This window comes from Monodelphis domestica, chromosome 5, assembly GCF_027887165.1.
Source record: "Monodelphis domestica isolate mMonDom1 chromosome 5, mMonDom1.pri, whole genome shotgun sequence".
Classification (NCBI taxonomy): domain Eukaryota; kingdom Metazoa; phylum Chordata; class Mammalia; order Didelphimorphia; family Didelphidae; genus Monodelphis; species Monodelphis domestica.
The window spans coordinates 321,390,483-321,415,940 of NC_077231.1; the positions used below are offsets into that span (position 1 = coordinate 321,390,483).

Genomic DNA, 25,458 nt, shown 5'->3' on the forward strand with positions numbered 1-25,458 from the left:
TTCTTCCCCCTTCAGAAGATTTACTTAGAGGAGAGTCCAATTTTGTTCTGAGGTTAGACTGGGCTATCGACAACATTGCTGCCCCTTTTCAGAAAAATGACCAAATCTATTCTATATGGATCACCCTTTAACCCATGGTGCTGGTGCCGTAAGTGCTGCCTCTGTATCCAGGGGGTGTTAGAACATTTCTTTGTCTCTGACATGGAGCTTTTCGATCTTACTTGTAGCTGCAACTTTCCTTATATGATCTCTTCCTCACAAAGAAAATGGTGTCTCTGTGCGAGAGAAGAGACAGAGAGACAGAGGCAGAGAAACATAGAGACATGGAACGATGGAGAGACAGACAGAGGGGGAGACAGAGACAGAGAGAAACAGACAGAGAGACAGAGAAGGAGGGAGGCAGGGAGGGAGGGATGGTTATCACTTTTCTCTTTGTATCCCCAAGGGCTTTACACTCTTCTTATTAGTGTCCAGTCATTTTGGTCACATCTAATTTTTTGTGATGCCATTTCACGATTGACTTGGCAAAGATACTGGACTCCTTTGCTATATTCTCCTCCAATTCATCATACAGATGAGGAGCTGAGACAAACAGGGTTAAGTGACTTTCCTAGGATCACACAGCCAGTAAGAATCTGAAGCCAGATTTGAACTTGGGCAGAGGAGGCTTCGTGACTCCAGGCCAGTGTTTTTTATGGGCTATGCATTAGCTACTTGCTTTTCATATAGTGAGTGTTTATCCGCCCATCCTTTCCCAGCAAAAAGGAATAGTCAGTCGTATCTCATTTATCTGACAGCCAGGTAGTGCAGAGGTTAGAAGGCTGAACCAAGTCACAGGAAGGCTTGAGTTTGAATTCTGCCTTAATACATATTATTAGCTCTGTGGCTTACAATAGTCCAGAATCCTCCATGACCATGGCCAATTTTTTGGCGAACACAGGTAGCCTTATTCTAATGACTTGTTTGATGGTATTCATCAAATGAAGTTATATTTATTGCTCCTTCTTTCCAGGTTCCTGGTGTTATGTTCAGGTATTCTTGGGGGACACCTGAACAAAAGGGAGCCATTAATGTGGTATTTAGTTCTACAAAAATCATGTATGTTTTAGTCCCACATAAATCAGATGTGTTCACATGTATGTGTACATGTATGTATATGCATGTATACATATTTAATATGGGGATAAAGCAGTAGGCACATTATATGTAAATACACACTACATTTAGTGTGGGGATAAGGCAGTAAACACCTGGGTCAATAGTTATTTACATTCTCCTAGTTCCATTTTTTTTAGGGTAATTAGGATAATTAGGTCCAGTTGATGCCCATGACATTCATCTTCTCCTTTTCAGATACCTTAAGAATTTGTTCCTCAATTCCTTGAAAATTGGGGGTTCCCTTGAGGACAGACCTTCCTGATGTGCACTTGATTTTATCCGTCTACTTTTCCCATGTTCGTTTTCTTTCACTCCATTTCTACTTCTTTATGCAGCGAATAGAAGGCTGTCATGTTAGAGTCTGACTGTAGTAGCTTTACTGCCATTGATGGCAAGGAGAATTTCTTAGGTCAATCTTGACAGATCTTTTCCATTTTCAGCCACCCTTCCCATCTGCTCCATGAGAGCCCTTCAGGTGATTGTACTTACTTCTGTCCGTTGCCAAGCTTTCTGTAAACATGTTCTGGGTCTCTTTTCACTGCTTCTGGCCCTTTTATAAATCAGTATTACTAATAATCTTCCACCAGCCTCCTCCCTACAATTCCACAAATTAATTTATGTTGCCTATCAGTCTTGTCTTTGTCTGCTATCTATTATCATTTATCCAGGAGGTCAGTGTTTGCTGAATGAAGTGGTTTCTAGACACTTGATCTCCTTGTGGTGATGGATTTATCTAAGTTAAACTTATTAGGAAATCATCCTAACCTGGCACGATGTCTCTTGTTGCATCCTGCTCTTCATTTTTCAGCATCAGCATCTTGTTTGAATGCGTCAGTTTAAAGGAGCAGCATATGGCTCATCTCACCATTTCTGGAAGGGCCCTCAGCATCCTTCCAATCTTAAAGGGAATCCTTGAACTTTTTCTAGTTTCTTGTGGACTTCCATCTTTGCGTTAAGTAGCTAGAGCCTGGCAATACGCAAATGTTTCATTTGGACAAGACTTTCACGTCAATAAGTAAATATTTCTTGAATCTGTTGAAGTAGTATACATTTTCATTACTTATGATGTTGTTTGTTGCCCGTTGTGCCTGGCTGCTCCCAACTCTCTCCTTGAATAAGGTCTGCATTACCTGAGGAAGTGTTTCAAGATTTATTTTCTCTGTCTTTCCTTTTATTTAATTTTTCAGTTAATTAACAATAATTTTCTTTCCCTCCTAATAAAAGAGAAAAAAGAAATAAAAACAACCCTTGCAATAAATGTACATAGTACAGCAAAACAAATGTTCCTATTTGCTCTATGCAAATCACATGATCTCATTTTGCACCTTGGACCCATGGCCTTTCTTTCAGGGTGAGCACCGGGCGGCCATTAGCTCTCTGGAGTTATGGTCAGTGTGTTGGTTGGCATCTTTAAGCTGCTCAATGCCATTTGTCCTAGAACATTTTTTCCTGATCTGTACATTGTTCTTCTGGTGCTACTCGCTTCACTCTGCAGCTTTTATACAAATTTTCCCAACTCTCTCTAACGCTAACCATTTCATCATTTAGTACCGCATATATCCTATTCATTCCTACGCCCTAGGTTTTTTTCCGGGCAGGCACTCTCCATTTGGTGAGCCCTTCTCAGACCCACTGGCCATGGAACTCTTCCTAACATTCCCGGCCTCTGAATCTCATGGATTCACATCCATTTTATTCCGTTCCACTCAACAGGCGTTCGGGGTTCGGGCACGGAGACAGCCCCTTGCCTGGAGGTGCTGACACTGCCCTGGTCTTTGCAGGCACCCCTGACTGCACTGCTCTGTGTTACAGGCTAGTCCCCTGTTGACAGCAGAGGTGGTTGGCGCACGGGCTAGTCTGGTGGTTCGCTCTTTCCTCCGGGCCATCAGGTTCACTCCATCCGCCCCCTCAAGGAGGCGCTCCTCTGTGTGGGCCTCCTCATAGCTCCGTCCCACCTGTTTCAATGGGGCGTTCCCTGTCTGGCCAAAGTTGCTATTTCCGCCCAATCTCTTGGGGACCGGGGGCTGCGGAGCACTCGGCGGGGCTTTCTCCTTCCAATGCATCCCCCAGCCCCTGGGCGACCACTGATTTTTCCCTGTGATTTTTCACCTTGACTGACTCCCTCCAGCTGGGACTCTTTGGTGCTCAAGCCTCGGCTCCTTGGAACCTCAATGGATGTGCAGCTCAGGCTCCGGGGCCCTCGGACCAACGCCTTTGCTCCCTCTGTCCAGGGAGAGCCCCTGAAACCTCCCGGACGTAGATTGTTGAGAGAAACGGAGGCCGCGTGCCCCGCGGAGATCCCTCTCGGCCACAAAAGAGTGCCAGGGCCCCTCCTCCATGGATCAGTGGTGGGCGCCCAAGAGGCCTTTCATCCCACTGCGCAGAGGCCCAACCCTGGCAGGAGAGCCTCAGGAAGGCTCGCGGTTGAGGGGGGACTCGGAGCAGACCTTAAATGAATGGACAGAACCAAAGAGGTGGCGCTGAGGGGGGAGCGGATTCGCGGCACAGGAGCGGCTCTGGAAGCACGTGAGCAGCAAATGGAATGTCGGCATTTGGCGCCCTCGGGGAGAGTGTGTGAAAGTCACGTGATGTGACGTGACGTCAAGAAAGGCCGCCCAGAGCGCAGCCACTGAAGGGTGCTGAGGGAGAGACTGGCGGGGTTAGAGCCAGCCTGCAGGGCGGAGCTAGGCCTGGGATGGATTCTCCCGGGAGAGCCCGCGGGGTTTCCGCGGGCTTCACATTCAGGAGCAGCGAGAGGGCGGAGCTCTGAGCTGAGCCTCTTTTTTCCACGCGGGTAGCCCCTGCCTGCCCTCCCGCATCGGTGCCCCCATCCGTGCGGTATCTGGGGGGAAAGAGATCCCCGGTTCCCCGGGAGGGGGCGGGGAGGCTGTCCTCCCGCCAGAAGCTTCGGCCTTCCCCTGTTGCTTGGCTGCTGCAGGGAGATGGGGAAGTCGAGGACTCGGTGAGCCCACAAGAAGCTCCTGCCTCTCGCTCATTAGCCAGGCTGGTAATTGATTTCTCTGGCATTTGAGCGGGGAGAAAACAACAAAGGCGAAGGAGAAGAAAGGAGGAAGGAGGAGGGTGTTAGACGGCGGCAATCTGCTGCGGGCGGCGCGGAGCAGGCAGGCCCACAGACCGCAGAGCCTCTGCTGGGCCCCGCGAGGACCGGCTCTCGGCGGCCCCAGGAGGGCCCGGCTGCCCTCTGGCTGGCTTGCTGGGGCTCACGGGGGCTCCCATCTGGGGGCCTGACAGCCCCCACGTGGATGCTCCGGCTGGCATATCCCCAGCAGGCACCAGTGCTAGCAGGCAGCCTATGAAGCGAGGCGCATTTGATGCGGGCTGCAGCTGAAAGAATATGTTTCCATTCCCCGTCCATCTGCTCTTGGCAGCACACATCGAAATGAGACGCAGAACAAGTTTCATGAGAAACGAGCCGGGGGGAAGCTCCAAGCCCTTGCTGGGGGGGCCGGGAGGAGAGGGGCTATTGTCGGGCTCTGCTCCTACGTCAGATGGGAGAGTGAGGCCGCGAGAGAGGCTCAAGGGTGTGCTGGGGCCCTGGTCTGCTCGGCCCAGCCCCAGTGAGGACTGCAGCCTGCTGGAGCCCTCCATTTCCAGTGGCGCTCTGCAAAAGTGGGGCTGTCTGCAGAGCTGACCGCCATGTTGAGACCTCCTGGAAGCTCGGGGTTCCTTGGGTGGGAGAGGGGAGCCCCTCACCCTATTACTTGTTCTGGATCATCTGCCTGTCTTTGATGCAAGCAAAGCTCAGACGAGCAGGATCCAAAGCCGGCCCAAACACATCAATACGTGCAAAGGGAGGTCAGCAGAGGCAGGCAAGGGGGCCGGAGGGCTGTAAGGCAGAACCAAGGCAGGAGTAAGCCAGGGAAGATGGTCAAGAAGCCCCTCAGACCCCTCCTTTAGAAGCCACTGTTGACAACTCTTTGAGGACTGATGGGAGGCAAAAGAAACTAGGTACAAGTTGACCAGTGTAGAAACTATTGCTATAACGTATAAGCAAGAGGTAATGCTTGAACAGGTGTTGTGGCTGTGTTATTATAAAGAAATGGAGAAATATGAGATGTCAAACATATGCCAGGTACTGGGCTAAGTGTTAAGAGTGCTGAATGAATGAATGAATGAATGAATGAATGAATGAATGAATGAAAAGCAAGAGACAGTTCCCATTCTCTAGGAGCTCACAATGAATGGAGGAGACAAAAGGAAGATGTCCAAACAAGACACATACAGAGTAAGTAGGAATTAAAAGAGGGAAGTCTCTAGAATTCAGAGGAGTTGGGAAAGATTTTCTGTTGGCAGGATTGTAGTTGGGACTGTATGGGTTAAAATTATGCTTGAGACTGAATGTAATAATTATATTTGGTCACCAAGGATTTTATAAAATTTATAAAATCCTAATGAAACACCCAAACTCAGCTGGAAATTTTATGGTGATTTAATTGATACAGTGGAGAAGATTTAAGAAGAAGGAAGAAGGAAAGGGCTAGTACTGGGCGGGAAGATTAAGAGATCTAGAAAGTAAGGTTTTGAGTGTGAAGGAGGGAAGAATCAGCCTGACCTCCAAAGGGGCTCAGCTAAGATGCCTGAACCTGAATCAGCTCCAGGGCAAAACTTGCCACCCAACACTCCAAGACAGCGAAACGCCTAGCACACTCTCAGCCAGAGTCGCCTCTCCAGGGAAAGAGGAGAGAGGAAGTGACGTGCCTTATATAGACAGTTTTACATCACTTTCCTGCATCTCATCTGTACCAGTGATGATTTAGCTTGACTTAGAACCGCCCAGAGGTCTGTCCTTTTTTGCACATGTCTGTTGAAGGCCATCTCCTCAGATAATTAAATCTTGAGTTTGATGCAGACCTTCAAAATCTTGTTAAACTGAGTAGGGTGAAGAATGTAGAGTTTCCAAGACCTGATTCTGTTATTCCAAGTATCTCCATTGTTACTGATCAGGAAATAGCTAAATCACATCTTCTAAAGAATGGTCTGATTAGGGTAGAATAGTTTTAACATTCACAGGACTTAAAGGAAGTCAGGAATATCAGTAGTCAGAGCAGAGAAGGGAGAGTGTTCTTGGCATCAGGAGACAGCCAGAGAAGTACCCAAAGGTAAGAAATGGAGTATCTTGTTTCTAGCCCAGCCAGAAGGCCAATATGACTGGATAATAGATGACTTATTGACGAATATGTGGTGGGGAATTAATTTCTAAGAAGTTTGGAAGGATGGCTGTTTGGGAGGAAGAACTGACAAGACATGACAGCTTCTTGGAAGGGTTTGTAAATCTTCAAAGTTAGAGATTTAGACTAGACAGAAATCTACTTCCAACTTGAAAATCTCATCTTGGGTATTAGTACTATTACTACTATCACCGTATTATTGAAAAGCAAATAATAGAATCTTAGAGTTAGAAAGGCAGCTAGGTGCCTCGGTGGAGTCAGTGCTGGGCCTGGACACAAGAAGAATTATCTCCTAAATTTGAATCTGCCTTCAGACATTCACTAGGTGTGTGTGACCCTGGGCAAGTCACTTAAACCTGTTTGCTTCAGTTGCCTCATCTGTCAGATGAGCTAGAGAAGGAAATGGCAAACCGCTCTAGAATCTTTGCCAGGAAAACCCAAAATGAGATCTTAAAGAGTCACACATAATTGGAAAAAGAATTAGAAGGGACCTTAGAGCTTCACCTAATCCAACCCCGCTCACAATGAAGGGTTTCAAATGACTCTTATAACATTTCATTCTTTCATTCATTGGACAAACATCCTGCTTGGGCTGTATAAGAAATCACTGTGTGTGTCATTCCTCGGGAGAGAAAGTGTAGTGGCTTCTGTGCATCTGGGATCCAATCCATGTCTTCTGTTTGCCATTCATAGTCTTTCACAATGTGGCTCCAGCTCACCTTTCAGGGGGAATTACAAGCCCCTTTCCAGGTTCCACATCCCATCCAAACCTATTTTCTCTCCTTTTACGGAGCTATTCCTTTTTTCTACCACTTACTAGGAACCTCCTCACTTAACATCATGCTACATTTGCATTCCCCTCTCTCTGTGTCATTTTACCCCAAAACAGAATGTAAGCCTCTCCAGACTGGAGTATGATTATTGTTTTTTGGCCTCCTTAGCCCTTAGCATAATGCTTGGCAAACCATAGGAGGTTAATAAATGCTTAAGTGAATGAATGAATGAATGAAGGAAGGATCTCTAAATACCTGCCACACATGAAACATTTTGGAAAATAAAATAGTAAAAAGAGTTCTGGCAATGAATGTAAAGCACTTTGTGAACCTTAAAAGTGCTTTGAAAAGATATCACCATCATCTTCATCCTTAGTATTGCCGTCTGAATTGTGATCTCCCAGGCAACACGTCCTAATGATAATAAGCTTATTAAGGGTCTCCGATTCTGACTAAGCCCCTTGTTTGGGTCTCTGCTTCTTCCTGTGGAGTCTCGGGGCTCCCTGGTAAGAAGGCAGAACCTTGGCAATAGCCTGGGAATGGGACTTAACCTACCACTTCCTGAGCAGGATCGTACCTACAGAGTAGGAAGCTGGAAACTGTAGAAGAGTGAAGAGACTGCAATTCTAGCACCAGTTTTCTACCCTGTGTGACCTTGGATGAGTCCTTTATCTTCTCTGGGCCTAAGTTAATTCACCTAAAAATGAAGAGGTGGGAACAGATGATCTCTAGGAATTGACCAACAAAAGCTGACCTCTCTGTTGACAATTGAAACTCAAAAGTTCTTGCCAGATATTCTAATGTTTGGGATATAAACATTTGCTATAAAACATTTATGCCTATTAAGAGCTCACCTTTTTTTACACAATATTTTTATATGCATACATCCTCTTCTTTCCACAACCTGGTGCAGCGCAAGCATGCATTGTTTCTCCCATTTTACAGCTGAAGAAACAGAGGCACACTGAGGTTAAAGTAATCATACAATTCTTGAGCAAATGGTTGATAGAGAAATTGGACCCAAGTCTTCTGTCTCCCAAGTGATCACAGCATCCATTAGACCTTTGTGAAGAAAGAATTAGACTCTCAGTTTAGTTTTAATGGAATCAATCAGCAACCTTTAATTTAATCAAACCAAGAATTTAAAGTACCCCTACTTAACACATGGTAAATCACTAGGTAAGAGAGCTCACAAGTCACTTACTAGTTCACTTCCCCAAAGGAACCCCCCTTGGGCAGTGCTAGGCAAATTGGGAGGCTGTGATTGGTTCCTATGAACTGGGAGAGAGACAGGAAGTGAGGTGTAAAAAAGGACTATAAAAAGCAAGACGCAGGACAAGATTCACACTCTTTGCTTCCTTGGTTCTTCAGCAAGGAGAGCCTCTCTCGGTTGATGCTTTGGTGGGACACACTTTTCAGGGTGAGCTCTGGTGAGATTCTTGGTGGTCTTTGCCGCTTGTGGGCTGAAGGCTCTCCGCAGGTTCAGCATCTTCTGGCTCTTCAAATTTGGGCTTCCTAATTAGGACTTTGGATTCTGGTCAGACTCACTGTAGGATCTGCATTCGAGGTCTAGGATGGAGGGTATTTGTAGCCAGGCGATTTTTTTCCTACCTCTTTCCTGTATGTCATATCTCTACCCAGTGGTAAGTTGCTTCCAGCCATTTTGACTGGAGCAGTTGATCATTTTTACAAACGGCGACCACAATTCAATTATTTAGTCAAACCAATTCTAATTCTTACACGTTCCTACCACTGTCTGGAGACTAATACTGTTTAGTGATATTAAAATCTCCCCTCGGTCTACTTCTTGTCTCCTGACTCGGGATGAAAGCGGGCAGTCATCAGAAGACACGAAGGCATCTCCCTCCTCCTCACTTCTTCCCCTTAGCCAAAGAATACGCTTCCTGCCTTCGGGTCTGTCTACAGAGTGGAGGCTCTGGGCCCCAGCAGGCCTCCCTGAGCCCTAACCGGGTGCCTTTTCTGTTTCAGATCTGAGTGACCAGCTGCTGGAGGTGGTGGGTCTAGAAGGCGCCATGGAGATGGGACAGATTTACACTGGCCTGAAGAGCGCCGGCCGCCGCCTGGCTCAGTGCTCCTCTGTGGTCATCAGGTGACTGTCGTTCTGTGTCAGTGTCCGAGGCCCTCCAGCACGACCTGGCGCGTCCAAGGCCCCGAATGACCCAGAACAGGGGTTGGGCGGAAGGCAGGTCCTCTGAGAGAGGGACATCCACTGTGAACCGGGGGGAGAGCTCGGGCGGCTGCCTTCTGTCCCCACCCTTCCCAGACACGAAGGTTCCCTTCATTTCCCGCCCCCCCCAAAGCATCACCAGGGAAGCGGCGAAGAGCCCACCTGTTGATGCATCGCGTCTCCTTCGCCAGCATGGCGCAGGCCAATGACACGATGCTCACAGACAGCTTCTCCAACCAGATTAAAGCCCGCCAGCATTACTGTCCGTTGGCCTTGGGGGAGGCGTGGCTGGGCCTCAGTTTCCCCCTCAGTAAAACGAAAGGCCACGAGGCCCCTTCCAGCTCCAATAGGAGTTTAGTCGTTCTGAGGAGTTTCCCGAGAGCCAGGATGGTTTCAAAGTGATGCCTGGAGGTCACACTCTGGGCGTTGGGAAGCCTGGAAGCTTCTCAGGGATTGGCCAGTCAGTCCTGGGACATCCCCGCCGCTGGCCTGCCTGCCCTGCCCTGCCCTGGGGGCCCCGGGGGGACCCTTTGGGACTGCATGTTCCTCACTCTTGGGTGGCTGACCCAATGCCTCATTTCAGGACCAGCAAGTCCCTGCCGATGCAGATCGACGGGGAGCCGTGGATGCAGACCCCGTGCACGGTGAGTACTGGGCACAGCCACGCGCGCACGTGGTTCCTTCAGGCTCTCCATTGGCACAGTCGAGGCTTCCCGAAGGTCTCCTCTCTGGGGCCTCGTGGTGAGAGCCAGGCGCCGAGTTCGGCCCGGAGACGCTGCTGCCCAGGGAAGGGATCTTGGGGTGGGGAGATCCCGTGTGGAAGCGGCTCCTCCTCGCCTCCCCGCCCAAGGTCTGCGCTCCAGCTCCAGCTTCGGAGCAGAGCCCTGGACCAGGCCTTCCCCTTCTGCCTCTGAGCAGTGGCTCCTGTCCCGCATCCCTCCACTGGGAGGACCGGAGAGCGTTTCTCCCTGGAAGCGGCCGCTTTGCTGGCCTCTCCCGCTGCTGGCTCTCCCCATTCTGGGCCCAGGAGGGACTTGAGTGGCTCCGCATTTCTGAAAGTCTGCCCCGGAGGCCCTTCTCCAGGCAGCCCCACGCCAGGCAGGGCTGTTTGCTGCTGGGCTGCGGAGGATGGAAGAGCAGAGCAGAGCAGAGCAGACCCTCCTGAAGCCCTCCAGCCATTGGAGAGGGGAGGGGAGAGGAGAGGAGAGCAGGGGAGGGGAGAGGAGAGGAGGGCAGGGAAGGGGAAGGAAGGAGGGGAGGGGAGGGAAGAGGAGAGGGGAGGACAGGAGAGCTGCCTTCAGACTCAGGCCCTGAGAAGGGCCAGAACTCGAGCCACAGGGGCCCTTCCCTATCCTGCCCACCGGTAGGACTTCAAAGAATCCTGAGGATCCTGGACTTGCTCCACACCTTGGAGATCCCAGGAGCAGCCCTTGAAGGGCCCCAGGGGCCACTGAACACCCACGTCATGATTCTACAGAGGAGGAAGCCAAGGCCACAGGGGTGAAGGTTGCCGAAACAGAGCTGCTTTCTGAGGCAGACTTTGAACCCAGGTCTTCCTGATGCCACAAATGGGAAACATTTCCTCTTTCATCATTGTATGACCAGAAAATGGCATTCCAGTAGGAACGTGGACATTTCTTTAAGCCCAGAACTAGGGCGTGTTTCTGTTTTACCTCCTCACTCACTGACTCATTCCTTTAAGGAGCCCTTATGGCGCCCTTGCTGTCTGCCAGGCCTGTGCCCAATGCAGGCAATAGTGGCAAAAACAAGCTGTCCCTGTCCTCTGTGGACTTCCACTCTTCTGGGGGAAATCACCGCAGAACAGATTGGCAAATGCCAAACATAGACAAGCAAACCCAGATTCACTTCAAGGGGCACCAAGCGCTGACGGGTGGGAAGGAGGGTCTCTTCAGCCATCCCCAAAACGTGGCACACAAAGACTTCTCTGCCAAGAACCCAGGCTCTGCGGTCAAAGGACCTGGCCGGAGAGCCTCTCCCGGATGCTTCCCACCTCTGAAATCTCCCACAAATCACCCACGATCCCAGAGCCTCCTAATCTGCAAAATGAGGCCATTGAACTAGCTGGCCTCTGGCTCCCTGAGGTCTGTCTCTGCTTGGTGGTGGTAAAGGATGGGAGAAGAAGAGAAGGAATCCTAGACTGGCAGAGCACCGGGTAGAACACAGAGTCCTGGACCCAGAAACCATGCTCCTGCCTCAGTGGATCCTCCAGGCCAGTGTCTGTACCTTCCTCAGTCAGTTGGCTATTCCAAAGGAAGTTGGCAAAGGTGCTCTCCGAGGTGCTGCCGCCTCACCTTAGGAGTCCAAAACCTTTACTGCTCAGGTGGGACCAAGGGAGGGCCAGGTCACAGGAGGGTTGGGGAAAGGAGGACAGGGATGTGCATCAGGGAAACAGGCATTGCTTGTCCTTGACATCTTTGGACCAGCGCAATGTCTTCCAGGTCACTTAAAATCTGTGGCATTGACTCTACCCTTTAAAAGTGTAATCCCTTTAAAGAGTAGACATGGTTGATACTCTCCTTTGAAAAGCTCCAGGGTCACACACTTTTCCCGGTGGTGTCTCCTATCTCCGAAACCAACCATCACTTACCCCGCAGCTCACCCACGTATTTCTCTCTTTAAATGTATGTAAAAGTGTTTCTGTGTACATTTTAGCTGGGTAACTCCCTAAATAGAGACGCCAAATGGTTCAGGGGAAAAAAAATTTCACTGTTAACAAGCTCATTCTTTCTGATCAGGGTAAAAGCTTCAGCACTAGGACCTTCCTTCTTCCCTCCCTCCCTCCCTCCCTTCCTTCCTTCCTTCCTCCCTCCCTTCCTTCCTTCCTTCCTCCCTCTCTTTCTTCCTTCCTCCCTCCTTCCCTCCTTCCCTCCCTCCCTCCCTCCCTCCCTCCCTCCCTCCCTCCCTCCCTCCCTCCCTCCTTCCCTTCCTCCCTCCCTTCCTCCCTCCTTCCCTCCCTCCCTCCCTCTCTCTCACAATCCAGTGTAGGAATCAACAACTATAATCTACCTAATCTGTATCTTTGCTTTATGTAGCATCCACACCTTTACCATAATAATTATGATAATAGAATTCAAATTATTACTAGAGAGAGAGAATGACAAACCCTTCAAGCTTTTCAAAGTACTTTAGAAATATCTCCTTTGATCTTCACACCAGCCTGGGGAGGGAGGTGATACCGTTATCCCTATCTTCCAGATGAGGAAACCACCGAGGCAGAAAGCCCTAAGTGTGCCTGAGCAGGATTCAGTCAGGTCTTCCTGACTCCACTCCGCCACTTACTTCGTGCCTCACCTACTTGATCCAAGTCGGTGTTCCATCAATACATGTGGAGTTGGTGGTTCTTTGGCCCACACGGTATTCATGGAGCGGATACGAGGGATCCACGAGGAAGGTCCGGCACCTTCTCTGCTTGGCTTTCCCACATCAAACCTTTGTGAGATGGAAAGCGCCTTCCCTTCCGGCGGGAGGGCCTTTCAGTGGCTTTGCCCAAGCCCTAAGAGCGCCCCAGGCAGCCAAGCGCACTTCCTGCTTCACTGTGCAATGAAGGGCCTGGACGAACACCCCCGGGGACGGCCTGGCAAGACTTCCTTGTCATTCTCTCAGCCAGAGAAGCAGAGCAAAGCGGCCCTGGGCCCTCCTGGGGTCCTTGTGAAGGGCCTTCAGGAGCGGCGCTCCCCCGCACGCTCTCGGGGGGCCGTCGGCAGCCCCCTGAGCTGGTGGCCAACGTCCCAAGGAGGACGGGTGCAGGACGGGCCAACACGGGTTTCTGGCTCCGCTGCCTTCTCCGTACAGGCGAGCGGCCCTCCCCCACCCAGCCCTCCATCATGGCGTGTTTGTAATGAAATGGCTGACACAAGGAGGATTTCCGGGAGACCCCAGAGAATCCTTGATAAGAAGCTTCCAGATCAGAGATAGGCACAATGAGGGAGACACAAAGCCAGCGGGGCGGGCCAGAGGAAACACCCTGATCTTTGGGGCCTGTACAAGGACTCTGGACGGAAGTGCTGGAAAGGCCCTGAGGCAAGCCGCCCGGTGCTATACCGGCCAGAGGCCACTCATGGCAGCTGGATTTACTGCTGTCTGTCGGTGGTCCCTGGCAGAGTCCTGGCGGACATGCATTAGAAAGGTTTGACCTACTGGCAGTCGTGCGAGGGAGGCCGGGAACACAGCGTCCTTTGGCTCTCCTCTGCTCTGTCCTCGCCGAGGACCCCTTTCTGCTCCTGCCACCACCTTACCCCGACCTCCTCCCCAGACTGTCCACACAGCCTGCTGCCTGGCTCCTGGCCCACAGTCTTCCGACTGCCACCTTGCTCAGAAGCCGCCCAGGACTCCCTCCTCCCTGCTCAGTAACGTACGGGTGCTTGACTGGGGCATTTGGTGTCCCTCCACGACGTGGCTCCAGACTTCCCCCGACTGCTCCGCTGCGAGCCTTCTGGAGTTGGGCTCACTGTAGCACGTGGTCACCGACGTAGAGCCAGATACCTGGATAGTAGATGTAAGATCTGCCCTATCGGCTGGCCCAAGTTACCCTTTTACCCAGGAGGCAACGAAGAGGAAATGATGCTTTCTCCGCTCACGCCTCTGCCTCTTACCTGCCGTTTTGGTTGTTAATGGCAGGACTCTCGTACTATTCGGACCATTACAATAGAATCCCAATTGCCCCCCCCCCCCCCCCCGACTCTGAACTCGCCCCTTTTCAATCCATCTTCCACATGTCTGAGGAGGAGGATCTTCCTAGAAAAAAGCCTGACCCTAGCACATCTCTGCTCCATGACTCGGGGGACCTCTTATCAGTTCTGCCCCAAATCACAGGTAAATGCCTTCTTTGGAATTTCCCTCTTCACAACATAGAGCCCTGACCCACCTTTGCAGACGTGTTAGGGGTCTGTGGCCCAGACAAGCTCCCCTTTTCATGTTTTCTAAGACATGGCATTCCCTTTTTGAAGTGGCCATTCCCCCACTTTGGCAATGGACTGTCTTCTCAGCTTTCAAGAATCCCTTATTTCCTTCAAGACTGAGCTCTGTACTATGCTTTACATCAAGCATTTCCTGGTTCGTAGCCATTAGTGTCCTTCCTCCTCAAAGTTCCTCTTTCTGTCTGTCTTTCTCTTTCTCTCTCTCTCTACACACACACACACACACACACACACACACGTACATGTGATCTCCCCCAAATAGAAGCTAAGCTCTGTAAGGGGGAAAAAGGGGTTATTTAATTTTACAAAAAGGTTGGACAGGATTATATTTAAAATAGGGTTGTCGGAAATTTAATTTATTCCAAAAAGATTTATTTACCATTTACTTACAAAATATAGAAAAAGTGAAGTAAGAAAATCAGAGAGAGGTTAGGGTAAGATATCTAGCCTAAGCATGAAGTAATTAACTGTGACCTCTGGCTCAACCAGGACAGGGGAATTTAGTCCTTAACCAAAGAGGTCGCGGCCCTTGTAGCTGAGGACCTGGCGACGTCTCTTTCAAGAGGATAGGTCTCTCCTGAGGCTGGTCTCTTCAGAAAAATCCAGGAAGGAGTCAGCTTTTTTTTTTTCACTTACCCCATGTCAGTCCAAAGGAACAGATGTAAGAACAGCCTCACCAGGAACAGGGTCTTGGGACCAGTCAGCAGATTCTTCTCCAGTCTCAATTCCAAAGAATGAAGAACTGCTTCTCCCCGGAAGTTCAACTCCAATTAGGATCCCCACTCAGCAAGTTGTCACTCCCTTTTAAAGACACTTTTCTTTTGCATCACTTCCTGTGCCTTCCCCTAATTTTGCATCTACCAATCACAGTTGAAGCTTTGCTTTAGGATAGCCCAGGGGCAGTCAGTTTCATTCTGATTCATCACCCAATATTTCACACATGGGTCAGAGACCTCCCCCATTCAAGTGTGAATGGGGTGTTTACACCTTTGGTGATTAAATCTAAAAATGAGCAGGGGTTACAATTTCATTTTCACAATCAGGGAAGAGTTCATTAATTTCATTTTCACAATCAGTGGAGGGTTAAATTTAATCTTCACAGCTCCTTGAGAAAAGGAAATATCCTCCTCATCTAGTACAATGTCTGTCACATAATAGGTATTTAATAAATACCCCCCCCATTTGCAGTCTTTTTCCACTTTACTTTTTTTGTGCCTCATGAACTCTGCTATCCAGTGACACTGGATTCCTTGCTGGTCCTGTAGACAGTGCCATCTCTCAGCTTCTGGCGTTTTATCTGTCCTCTATACCTTCAATTCTTTCCCTCCCCGTCCTTGTGTCCTGGCTTTCTTAAAGTTCAAACTAAAATCTCACCTTCAACAGAAAGGAAGTCTTTCCTGATTGCTCATATTACTAGAGCCTCATTTCCACGTGATCATGACTATGTGCATTTTTCTCCTCATTAGACTATGAGCTTCTCAGGGTTATGGGGCTTTGGTTTTGGGTCTTCACGGCATTAGCAGTCATTAGGCGCTTCGTGTCTCGGTCCCATTTCAATCATGTTGAACTCCTCATGGCCCCATTTTGTTGTCGCTTGTTCATACATCCAGCTTGCTCGCTTGGTCTCTCTCCCATTGTACGGTAAATTCCTTAGGAGCAAGAACCGTCTTCTCGCTTTCTTCGTACGCCAAGGACTTCACGCAGAGCGCGGCACACGGATGCTTCATAAATGCGAGTTGACTGATTACTACTCACAGCAGCAAGAAGGACACCAACAACAGGAGGAGGAGGAGAGCGATGATGGTCCGGATGGGCTGAGCCTGCGGAGCTTCTTTTTGAGTAAGGTTGGGAGTGGTGCTGTTCGTTCTCTCTATTAAAACAAGAAGCTTGTCGGCTCCTGTAAGCTTGGGCTAAAATGATGTCGGCTGGTCACCCTCCTCCATGATGACCCTTTGGCTGCCTGGGGCCTTCTCATCAACCTTCTGTTGGATGGCTTATAGAACGGGGCTGGACAGGGCCATGTCTGTGGGCTCACCTTTCCCCAGACTGGGCCATTCATTGTCATGAATCTTCGCAGGCTCCCGTGTTGAGCTGATTCACTTCTCACTTCAACTATCATGAAATCATTCTTTAAACATTCATCCATCCAGCGTTCAAGAACAAAGCTTGGTTGGAAAACTGGATAAGAATATTGTCTCCTCGATACAACCCGTGCTGCGTTGCTAGTGTAGCCCTGACTAGCTGGGTAAACGTGCTCTTCTTCGAGTCTCGGGCTGCTAAAACAAGTCCATTTTAGAGGGGCAGTCAGAGCACAAGGCCATCCATGGCAAGGCCGGAGTAGGGTGTGGAGGTGACTGGGACCCCCCCAGCCCAATCACTTCCGTGTTGCTATCTGGGATTCCCGGTGTGTCACCCGCAGGCTCTAAGAGACAGCCCCGGTGCGGCAAGTGTCACCCTAAATGGTGATCTTTGCCACTTGTTTCCCAAGAAGCAATTCAGCCATTCCCGTTTCTTTTAGCGCTTTCATTCCAAGGAGAACTCCACCCTCCCAAGACCCATTTCCAGCAGCTCCTGCACCCCCCAGCCATTTTCTCTTCTAGAGCCGCCGAGGAAGGAAGAGGGAATCGGCAGCGAGCAAAATCCAACGGAAGCTTGGAGGAACCTTTGGCCCGGTCAAGGAGTCTTCCCAAGAGGCGAGTCGCCAGCCATGCACACAGTCCTGGCCTTCAGGAACGCCACGTTGGGGGGAGCCCTTGCTGGCGTTCTTTGGTTCAGCCCCCATTTACTCTGAACGTCCTTCTCTGTGCTTACCTGTGCATCATTTCCCCTCATTTCCCAGCCGTTGTGGTGTTCATAATTGACAATGCAATTTGCTGCATGTGTGCGCTGGGCGCCCAGACGAGGGTGCCGGGGGGGAATGCGCCCATCTCGCCAGGATTTCAGGCAGCTGAGAAAAGAGTGAGTTGGGACTAATTTCCAATTAATTTGCAGTGGTTACAGGGGAGCCAAACAATTGCACCTACTAATTAAAATGTAAAAGATTCCCGAGTGTCATCTTCAGGTGTCTGGAACAGACAATTTCCCTTCGAGTTCAAGGCGGGATCTCGAACAAGCCAGAGCCTGACAGCTCTATTAATTTAAAGGCTCCCCGATACCTATTAGTACAAAACATGAAAAAAATACCATTAATCATTTATTGTAATTTTGCAGTTCTGTCATTTCCGCACTGTTAAAAATGATGGTGACACCGTAGTGGTCTGCAGTGCACCTGGATGGCAGGGAAGCGGATCCCGCGACTTGGGAGCGACCCCAGAGAACATGATCAGAGCCTAATGAGTGCCAGACGGATCAGGTTGGACGGCATTGGGCACCATCATAACTTAGAGGAGTGTTTAAACTCCGCGTAAAATCACCCCCCCACGCGATGTTTACAATCAGACTCCCTCGGCACGGCCCTTCCTTGGCCCTTCCAGCACCGCTCAGCGGAGTTACCCTGGGTAGAAACCGCTCCCTGAGCCCCCGGCGCCCCGGCGGCGACGCAGAATCGCGCAGTTTGGGCTGAGGCTCTCAGAAGGGGGGTTGCCAGTCCCAGGTAGGGGGGGGCCTTACAGGCCAAACCAGCGTTGGATGTATCACAATGCACCGACTGTGCTACAGGCAAGAGAATGCTAAAGTGAATGTGTGAATCCTTTTGCAGGGTTGGAAAGTGTTCAAGCCAGAAGGCATATCACCTGCCATCTCATCCGACCCCTTCATTTTACACATGAGGAAACAGATTCCGAAAGAAAGGCACGTCCCCGGGGACACAGGTCCTACGTGACAGGACGAAGTGGGATTTGAACCCAGTACCCTGCCTCCGTAGAGTGTGCTTTTCCCCTCACAATGAAAGATTAGTACGAAACTCTACGTAGCCTGCAGGCAGCCCGAAAGAGCTTACTGGAGGGCGCGCTAAGGTCCAGCCAGAGTGACTCAGACTTTCGGTGACTTGAAAGCGGGTTTCCTCTCTTGCGCTCCAGTGCCCTTTGGAAAGCCACCTCTGTTCTACGGGACGGTGCCCTCTGGAACTCTCTGTGCCTGCCGCTGGCAAGAGGACGGCCCAAGTTTCTTCTGGAAGACTGAAAAAAGTGCTTTTGAACTTCTCTTTGGATGATGTCGGATCAGAGACTTTCACATTCAGCTTGGAAATTGCAACTGACATGTCAGTTCCAGAATGAAGGCCTCGAATCCAAGAGGAACTGGCAAGCAGAGCTGAGCAAGCTCGCGCTGCATTTCCCAGCTTCTTGGCAGGCCCGGCCTTACAAAGTTTAGGCTGCACTTTCTGCTGGGAGCCAGATGGCTCTGCTCCCTACCTGGGACCAGAACGGCTCCAGGGCCTCCAAAGCCAAGAGGGGCGACTGCTCTGAGGAGTGGATACGAGGGGGCTTACCTCGCACCTTTGGGTCACAGGCGAAAGTTCTTGCAGTTGTTGTTGGGGATGGTCGTCCCTTAAACCAGAGACAAAAACAAAGACACTTGGATGAGCTCTGACGATCCCAGCCACAAAGGGTCAGCCAGTTCCCTCCTCTGCGGTCCTATTTGTTTGTCCTCATTCAAGTCACCAAGAGATTAAGTGAGGAAAGTGGATTTGCTTCATGCCACCCCGAAGCAGTTTGGTCTATTACCCAAATTGAGAACGTTCGCACATATTCTAATTCAGGATTGTCACAGATTGGATTCTGCTCCACAGTACCTTGTACAGAAAAGGGATGCCATATTTTAATTACTTTGGTTCTCATTAATCTCTTTTGACCTGTTAGACATTGACCCAGTGGCATGATTTTAATTTGAAATTTGCTGCTCCCACTCTAGCCCTTACATTTCAGGGTTTAATTATTCAGTGCTTGACTGTAATTACACGGACATCCGATATTCATGGACTCCCTTCCATCCCAAAGTCTCAGACAAAAGCCGTTCTCTTCCACCTCTCGGCTCTAGCAAGCTCTGGGCAGCAAGCACTCGCCTTGGGAACACCAAAGCTCCTTCACTCAGCTTAGCGGCGCGGGAGGCTCAGGCTCACCCTGGAATGCTTGTAGTCGGCCCTCATTCTCGGTAACGTGAATTTTTGAAGAGAGTCATCTTGGGTGTTACAAGTCAGGACTAGTCTAGTTCAGTGTTTGCCACTTAATAGGCAATTAATGAAAGCTTTTCAATAGCGAACTGAATTTAATTGAAATGAACCAAAGTACTTCTTGTTTAAATCCTGCTCTTTTACTGACTGTAAAGCTCCCAAGAAGGTTCAAGCCCAAAGCCTAGACCTGCGCCTACTGGCAGGGAAGCGCCTGCAAGGGACAGAAAGCTGGAGCCGAGGAGAAGGAGGTGATGGTGAAGTTCCACTCTCCGGAACAGAAAGGCAGAAGAGTCCATTGGAAGGATGTTAAGGAGGAAGCTGAGAAGACAATGCTAGAGCCTTCCCAGAGCAGCAGAGAGCTGGCCAGAATTGGGGAAGTGATCTGTTCAGGAAGGGATGAAGCCAGGGGCATTTTCATTCAGTGTTCAAAGGCTCCTGGAGTCATCGGCTCTTCTGGCCCATCATTTCAAAGCTGAGGCACGTGGGAGCCGCTTGGGACATTGGCCTCGCCCAAGTGACCAACCACAGGAGAGGGGGAGCGAGACAGAGAGAGGCCACCCCCTCATACAGCGTAGTTTAAGCAAGAAGAACTCTAGGTTTCTCATAATCTCGAGCGTGTTCAAGGACGATGTATGGGTGGCGCGTGATGGGGTGCCTGGCACCAAAAAGGCAAAATGTGCCGGGGTTCTTGGAGCCCTCCGGAGGGATGAGAGGGAGAGCAGCTCTGACTGTGGGCTGAGGAACCACTCACTGTTTCCTTTCATTTAGGCTTCCAAGTCCTAAAATATGTGAAGGGGAGGGAAAGCCAAATTGACAGTCATTCCAAATGATTGCCCCTCTGACTCTCGGGGCCTGCGATTCACGAGTTCTTAACAGATACAACAGATCCGTCTATTCACTTGATTAACTATTAGCTATTCACTTTACTAACGATTAAATCGATGTCTATAACGGATACAACAGATCCGTCTATTCACTTGATTAACTATTAGCTATTCACTTTACTAACGATTAAATCGATGTCTATAACGGATACAACAGATCCGTCTATTCACTTGATTAACTATTAGCTATTCACTTTACTAACGATTGAATCGATGTCTATAACGGATACAACAGATCCGTCTATTCACTTGATTAACTATTAGCTATTCACTTTACTAACGATTGAATCGATGTCTATAACGGATACAACAGATCCGTCTATTCACTTTTAAAGTCAGCCGGGCACGTCACACAGGCTTGGTTGCTGTCAATGCTCTTCATTTTTCTAGTTGGAACCGACGTGTATCGTGTTCTTAGCATTGTGCTTCCTTCTCCCTGTGTCACTCGATAATGGAGTCACATCCAGCCTCAGATACTTACCAGCTCTTGGCCAAGTCACTCAACCTTTGTGCCCTTCAGGATCCTCAGCTCTAAAGGGAGAATAATAGCACATACAGCCCAGGGCATTTTAGGAGATTATATTGGCAAAGGGTTTTGCACATCTTAAAACACGGTATCAATGCTATCTATGTTCATCATATACATATTATTATATTATTTTCATTTAACTTACTAAAATGGAAAATAGCAAATACCGTGGGAAGAAATGCAACCCAGAAATATACTCAAATGCCAATAGATTAGAAGGAATGCAGGCAAAAGTGAAATATCTAGAATATACTCCAAAAAATGAAAAATTATTTGATTTTCCCAAAATATGAAAAATAAAATAATCTGATTTATTTAAAGAAATTTCTTGCAATAATCCCTAAGATATATTACAAAATGAGAGATGAAATAAATATTGATAGAATTCACAGGATGCCAAGAGAAGTGAGACTCAAATTCACCATCTCCAGATATATCATTCTCAAGTTTCAAGTCTGTACTGGAAAAGACATGATCTTAAGAGCAGAACGGTTAAGATGCAAGGTGTCCCAGATTTTAAAAATGCCAAATTTCAAAAGTTGTTACACAAAAACTCGAAAGGACAAAAGATTTTGAAATAGGATGTATCCAAGCTAAGAGACACCCTCCTGCTTTCATCTCCAAAGTCAGCTGCCCATCCCAGGTAAGCATTATTTTGGAAGACAAAAGATGATCACATCAGGGTCCATTAGGCTGGAGGGGAGAGGAAGTGCTTCATCATAGAGGAAGATAGCTGTCTTTAAGTATGTGAGAAACATCCATAGGGAAGAACTGATTTCTGCCCAAACCTAAGGAAAAGAAATAACAATAGTCTAAAGCTAGAAGGAGGTAGATTTATTTTTATGTAAAGAAAGACTTCCTCATAAACACAACATCTCCCCAGTGCTGCTCCTCAGTTGAAATCTTCCAACAAAGGCTAGTTGGCCACCTAGGGAGGATGTTTTAGAGAGGAATTTGTATTAGGAAAGGGCGGGCCTCCAGATCAATTCTGAGGTCAATTCCAGCTGGGAGTTTCTGTGATTGCAATTATGAGCTGGCAAAACTCTTAGCAAACTCTTCGACATGCAAAGTCAGTTAGAGCATCATCAGTAAATTGTTATTAATCCCCTACTTATGGGCCAACGCCTGTGCTAAGCTTTAAAAATTCAAAGGAGTGCAAAAGGCTATCCCTGATCTGGAGAAGTTCCTGAGGAGACTAATGGGGGAGACAACATGCCGTGAACTCTGTACAAACAAGTTATGTACAGGATAAATTGGAATTCATCAACTAAAGGAATATTCTGGAATTATCTTGGTAATAATGAGTGGGTAGGTTGTATCAAAGAAGGATTTAACAGGTTTTAGAATGAGAGACATTCCTATATTTATAGAATAAAGGAAATGAGCCAGTGGAGAAGAAGAAGTCGAAGATGTCTGAGAGAAATGGGACACTTGATGGAGCCAGTTCACAGAGGAATCAGGAGGGAATGTGTTCAGGGACAAGAGTCTAAATTTAATTCAACGACTGTTACTGAGCACCCCTTTCCTATGGAAGAATTGTGAACTAGTACTAGAAAAGTTGTAAGTCCCAGAGAAGATGATTCCAAATAATGACAGAATTCTATCCAGCACAAAGAAAAGTGGACTCTGATATGAGAAGAAAAGAGTGCAACATGGGTAGGACCACCACCTACCATTTAGTCCACAAAGGCAAGAGAAGCTGCCTCTCAAAATGTGTATTGTCCGTCCTCTGAAACTGTGCTGCAGCCTTCACTTAACATGCCAATGCTCTGTAGCAGGATTCGCAAAAGCAGCCTTTGGTAACCCGTCACCCCTGCCCATGGGATCAATAGCGCAAGTTATCTAGGAAGAGTGCATGGGTCATCTGTGTGTCCTTGGCTGCAATGCAAATGGTCTGTGGAGAGTGAAAATCTGCTCTTGGCTCTCCTTCAGCTTTCTGGCATTGAGAGAGGCAGCCTTTCGCCAGGGAGGCCAGGGACACTCACCATGCCGAGCTCTGCCCCTAGCTGGCTGTTGGCCATGAGCATGCTTTGCCCTCCTCTAGCTTCTATTGTACATCAGTAAAATGAGAGCATCATACTAGAGTGATCTCTATGTCTTTCCGTCTACCAAATCCTATAACCGGTGCTTCCCATCATCACTCTCCGAATACTTATTACATGCCTTTATCAAATCCATCGGTTGCATGTTTAGCATAGTGTCTGACACACAGTCGGTACTTAATGCTAGTTGACTCTGATACCTATTCATTTTAAATGAGATGTATGTATATCTATGCATTATATCTATGGAAAGAGGAGGGGAAGAGAAAGAGAGAGGGAGGGAGAGAGAGACAGAGAGAGAGAGAGAGAGAGAGAGAGAGAGGAAGAGAGAGAGGGAGAGGAAGAAAGAGGGAGAGAGAGAGAGGGAGGGAGGGAGAGAAAGAGAGAAGGAGGGAGAGAGAGGAAGAGAGGGAGAGGGAGAGAGAGAGGGAGGGAGAGGGAGAGAAAGAGAGAGGGAGGGAGAGAGAGACAGAGAGGGAGAGAGAGAGAGAGGGAGAGGGGGAGGGAGAGAGAGAGAAAGAGAGAGGGGGGGGGGAGGAGGGAGGGGAGGGAGAGGGGAGAGCACTGTCCCAAATTTAGTGGGGCTGCCTTAGGAGAGAGTGAATCTCCTCCACTAGTGGTCGATCTTCAGGAAGGGGTTGGGTGGCCACTTGGGTGTATGTACCTTAGAGAGGGATTTTTTCAGCATTCATCTGACTCGATGATCCTTGAAGTCTCTCCCTACTCCACTGAATTTAATTCAGCATTTTATGTCACTGGAGACACAGAGACAAAAATAAAGTAGCTCCTGGCCTCAATGAGGTTATGTTCTACAGATATCCACAGAATGCTTTTTGAATCAACTCTGCTACATGTGCATTGAACTGTCTAAGACAGATGCCACGTGCCCTCCCCTGGGGGGGGGGGGCGGGAAACAAGCCGATTGGAGGTTCCTTGAGGGTCCAGATGACTCTTTACTGTGACTGTATCCCCAGCATCAGGCCCCAAAGCTGTACGGCTAGGTTGGATCTGGAGAGAGCTTCTCAATCACTCCGTCACTAAGCCTGTGCCACACGAACCAGGCACTCTGCTAGGTACTGGGGAGAAAGATGAAAATCCAGCAGCTCCAGCCCAGCTGCACCTTCCATCGCGCTTTTCTCCAGGTGATCTCGAGTGGGAAGGGCAGATGGCATCCGTCTGGGGCAGACTGTACATTGCACGTACATGCATTTGATGCTTAATAAATGTTTATTGGCTGCCATAGAAGTAGATCATAATAAAGAGAAATGGCTGCTAAAGCACCTGTCTGAGGGGATCGCTGCACGCCTCTCCTGAGCTCCTCTGGCCCCTGATAGACGAATCTTCCTCCTGCCACAGAGGAGGGAGGTGGGAGGAAGGTGCCGTTTTGCGCATGCCCACCAGTAAGGTCTGGGTAAACTGAGCCTCAGAGCAGTGGGGGCAGGAGATCGGAGGCTGCACCCGCTCTTAACTAGGGGACGATGGCTTTGAACCCTTCTAGAAGGGCCCCAGATTCGGGAAGGGGCACATCCTTCTCAGGTGTTCCTCCGCGCTTCTCCTCGTGCCGAATTTAATGATCCCGTCCACGTGACACGCTTCTTTTTGTTTCACCGCTATTAGTGAATGACAAGTGAAGGAGATTCATTTTCCCTGGGAAATGTCAGCGATGCACTTTAAGAGATATATTCTTGCCGTTTTTAATGAGACGGTGTTTCTTTTTGAAAGGGATCCTCATCTGTGATGTGGGGAGTGTGCAGGTGACAACTGATATTTAATAAGGGATGGCTCCTGTATGGGCGGCCGCGGCGCTAAAGAAAATGTCTCGGATTGCTTTTGAAAAACTCTGGCGTCACTAGCCCAAAGGCAAGACGTGACCTTTTTATTACATAATGAGAATCATTTATTATCTTACAATGTATCTTAAAGCCACAGACAAAATGCCACTCTGATAATTGCTTTCAATTAGCTGGGAGCATCGCCGAGATTCATAAAATGTCTTCTCTCATTTAGGCTGGAATTAGAGAAAATTGCCGACATAATCTAGTCGGAGGTTGTCTCCTCGAAGAAGGGGGAGCCGGCCGGCCAAAGCGGGCTTTTCAACGTTGGCAATTCATTAACCAAGCAGAAAGCTCCTTCGGGCTTCTGCCCTGTTCTCCCCATTTGCTTTTGGCTCCACCCTCCAGGGCCATTAGGCAAAGTACACCCGGAGGACGGCGGTTCGGGGCGGCCCCGAGGTCTGGGGGGCCCTTTCGCAGCCTCATCCCTTCCTGCCCCGCCATCTTGCTCGGCTGTGGCTTCTCCGAAATGCCGGACGGCCGAGGCTCCCGTGGCAGGCCCTGGAAGCCGCCGGGTGCTGCCGGGGGTCTGCTGGGCGTGTGTGTGGTTCCGGAGAGCATCACGTCTAAAATGGGAATTCGATTAATTTGATGGTTTTTTCAAGTAGCCAGTGTAATCAAGAGTGTTTTAATGCATTCTGGAGCTCTTCTTTAAGAAAGGTCAGGGCCGGCTGGGGGGGGGGGGGGGGGGGGGCGGAATAATAGCGGCTCCGGAGTTGCTATTTGTGGCCATTCAGCCACTCATGAAATATCTGTAGCCTTCGCAGAGTTTCAGAAAAGAAGCCGAGTGAATCTGAGCTCAGTCTTTCTTCATGTATA

At 49.0% G+C, this 25,458-nt stretch overlaps 1 protein-coding gene across 7 annotated transcripts in view; it reads left to right on the forward strand.

Annotated features, from left to right (window-relative positions):
• The window catches only part of DGKB (diacylglycerol kinase beta), a 643,039-nt gene that overhangs the window by 617,243 nt on the left and 338 nt on the right, over window positions 1-25,458 (forward strand). For all 7 annotated transcript variants that reach the window (XM_056800573.1, XM_056800574.1, XM_056800571.1 and 4 more), the window contains 2 exons: window positions 9,110-9,230; window positions 9,892-9,952. In XM_056800573.1, coding sequence (XP_056656551.1) covers window positions 9,110-9,230; window positions 9,892-9,952 — 182 coding nt within the window. The remainder of the gene's footprint in view (window positions 1-9,109; window positions 9,231-9,891; window positions 9,953-25,458) is intronic.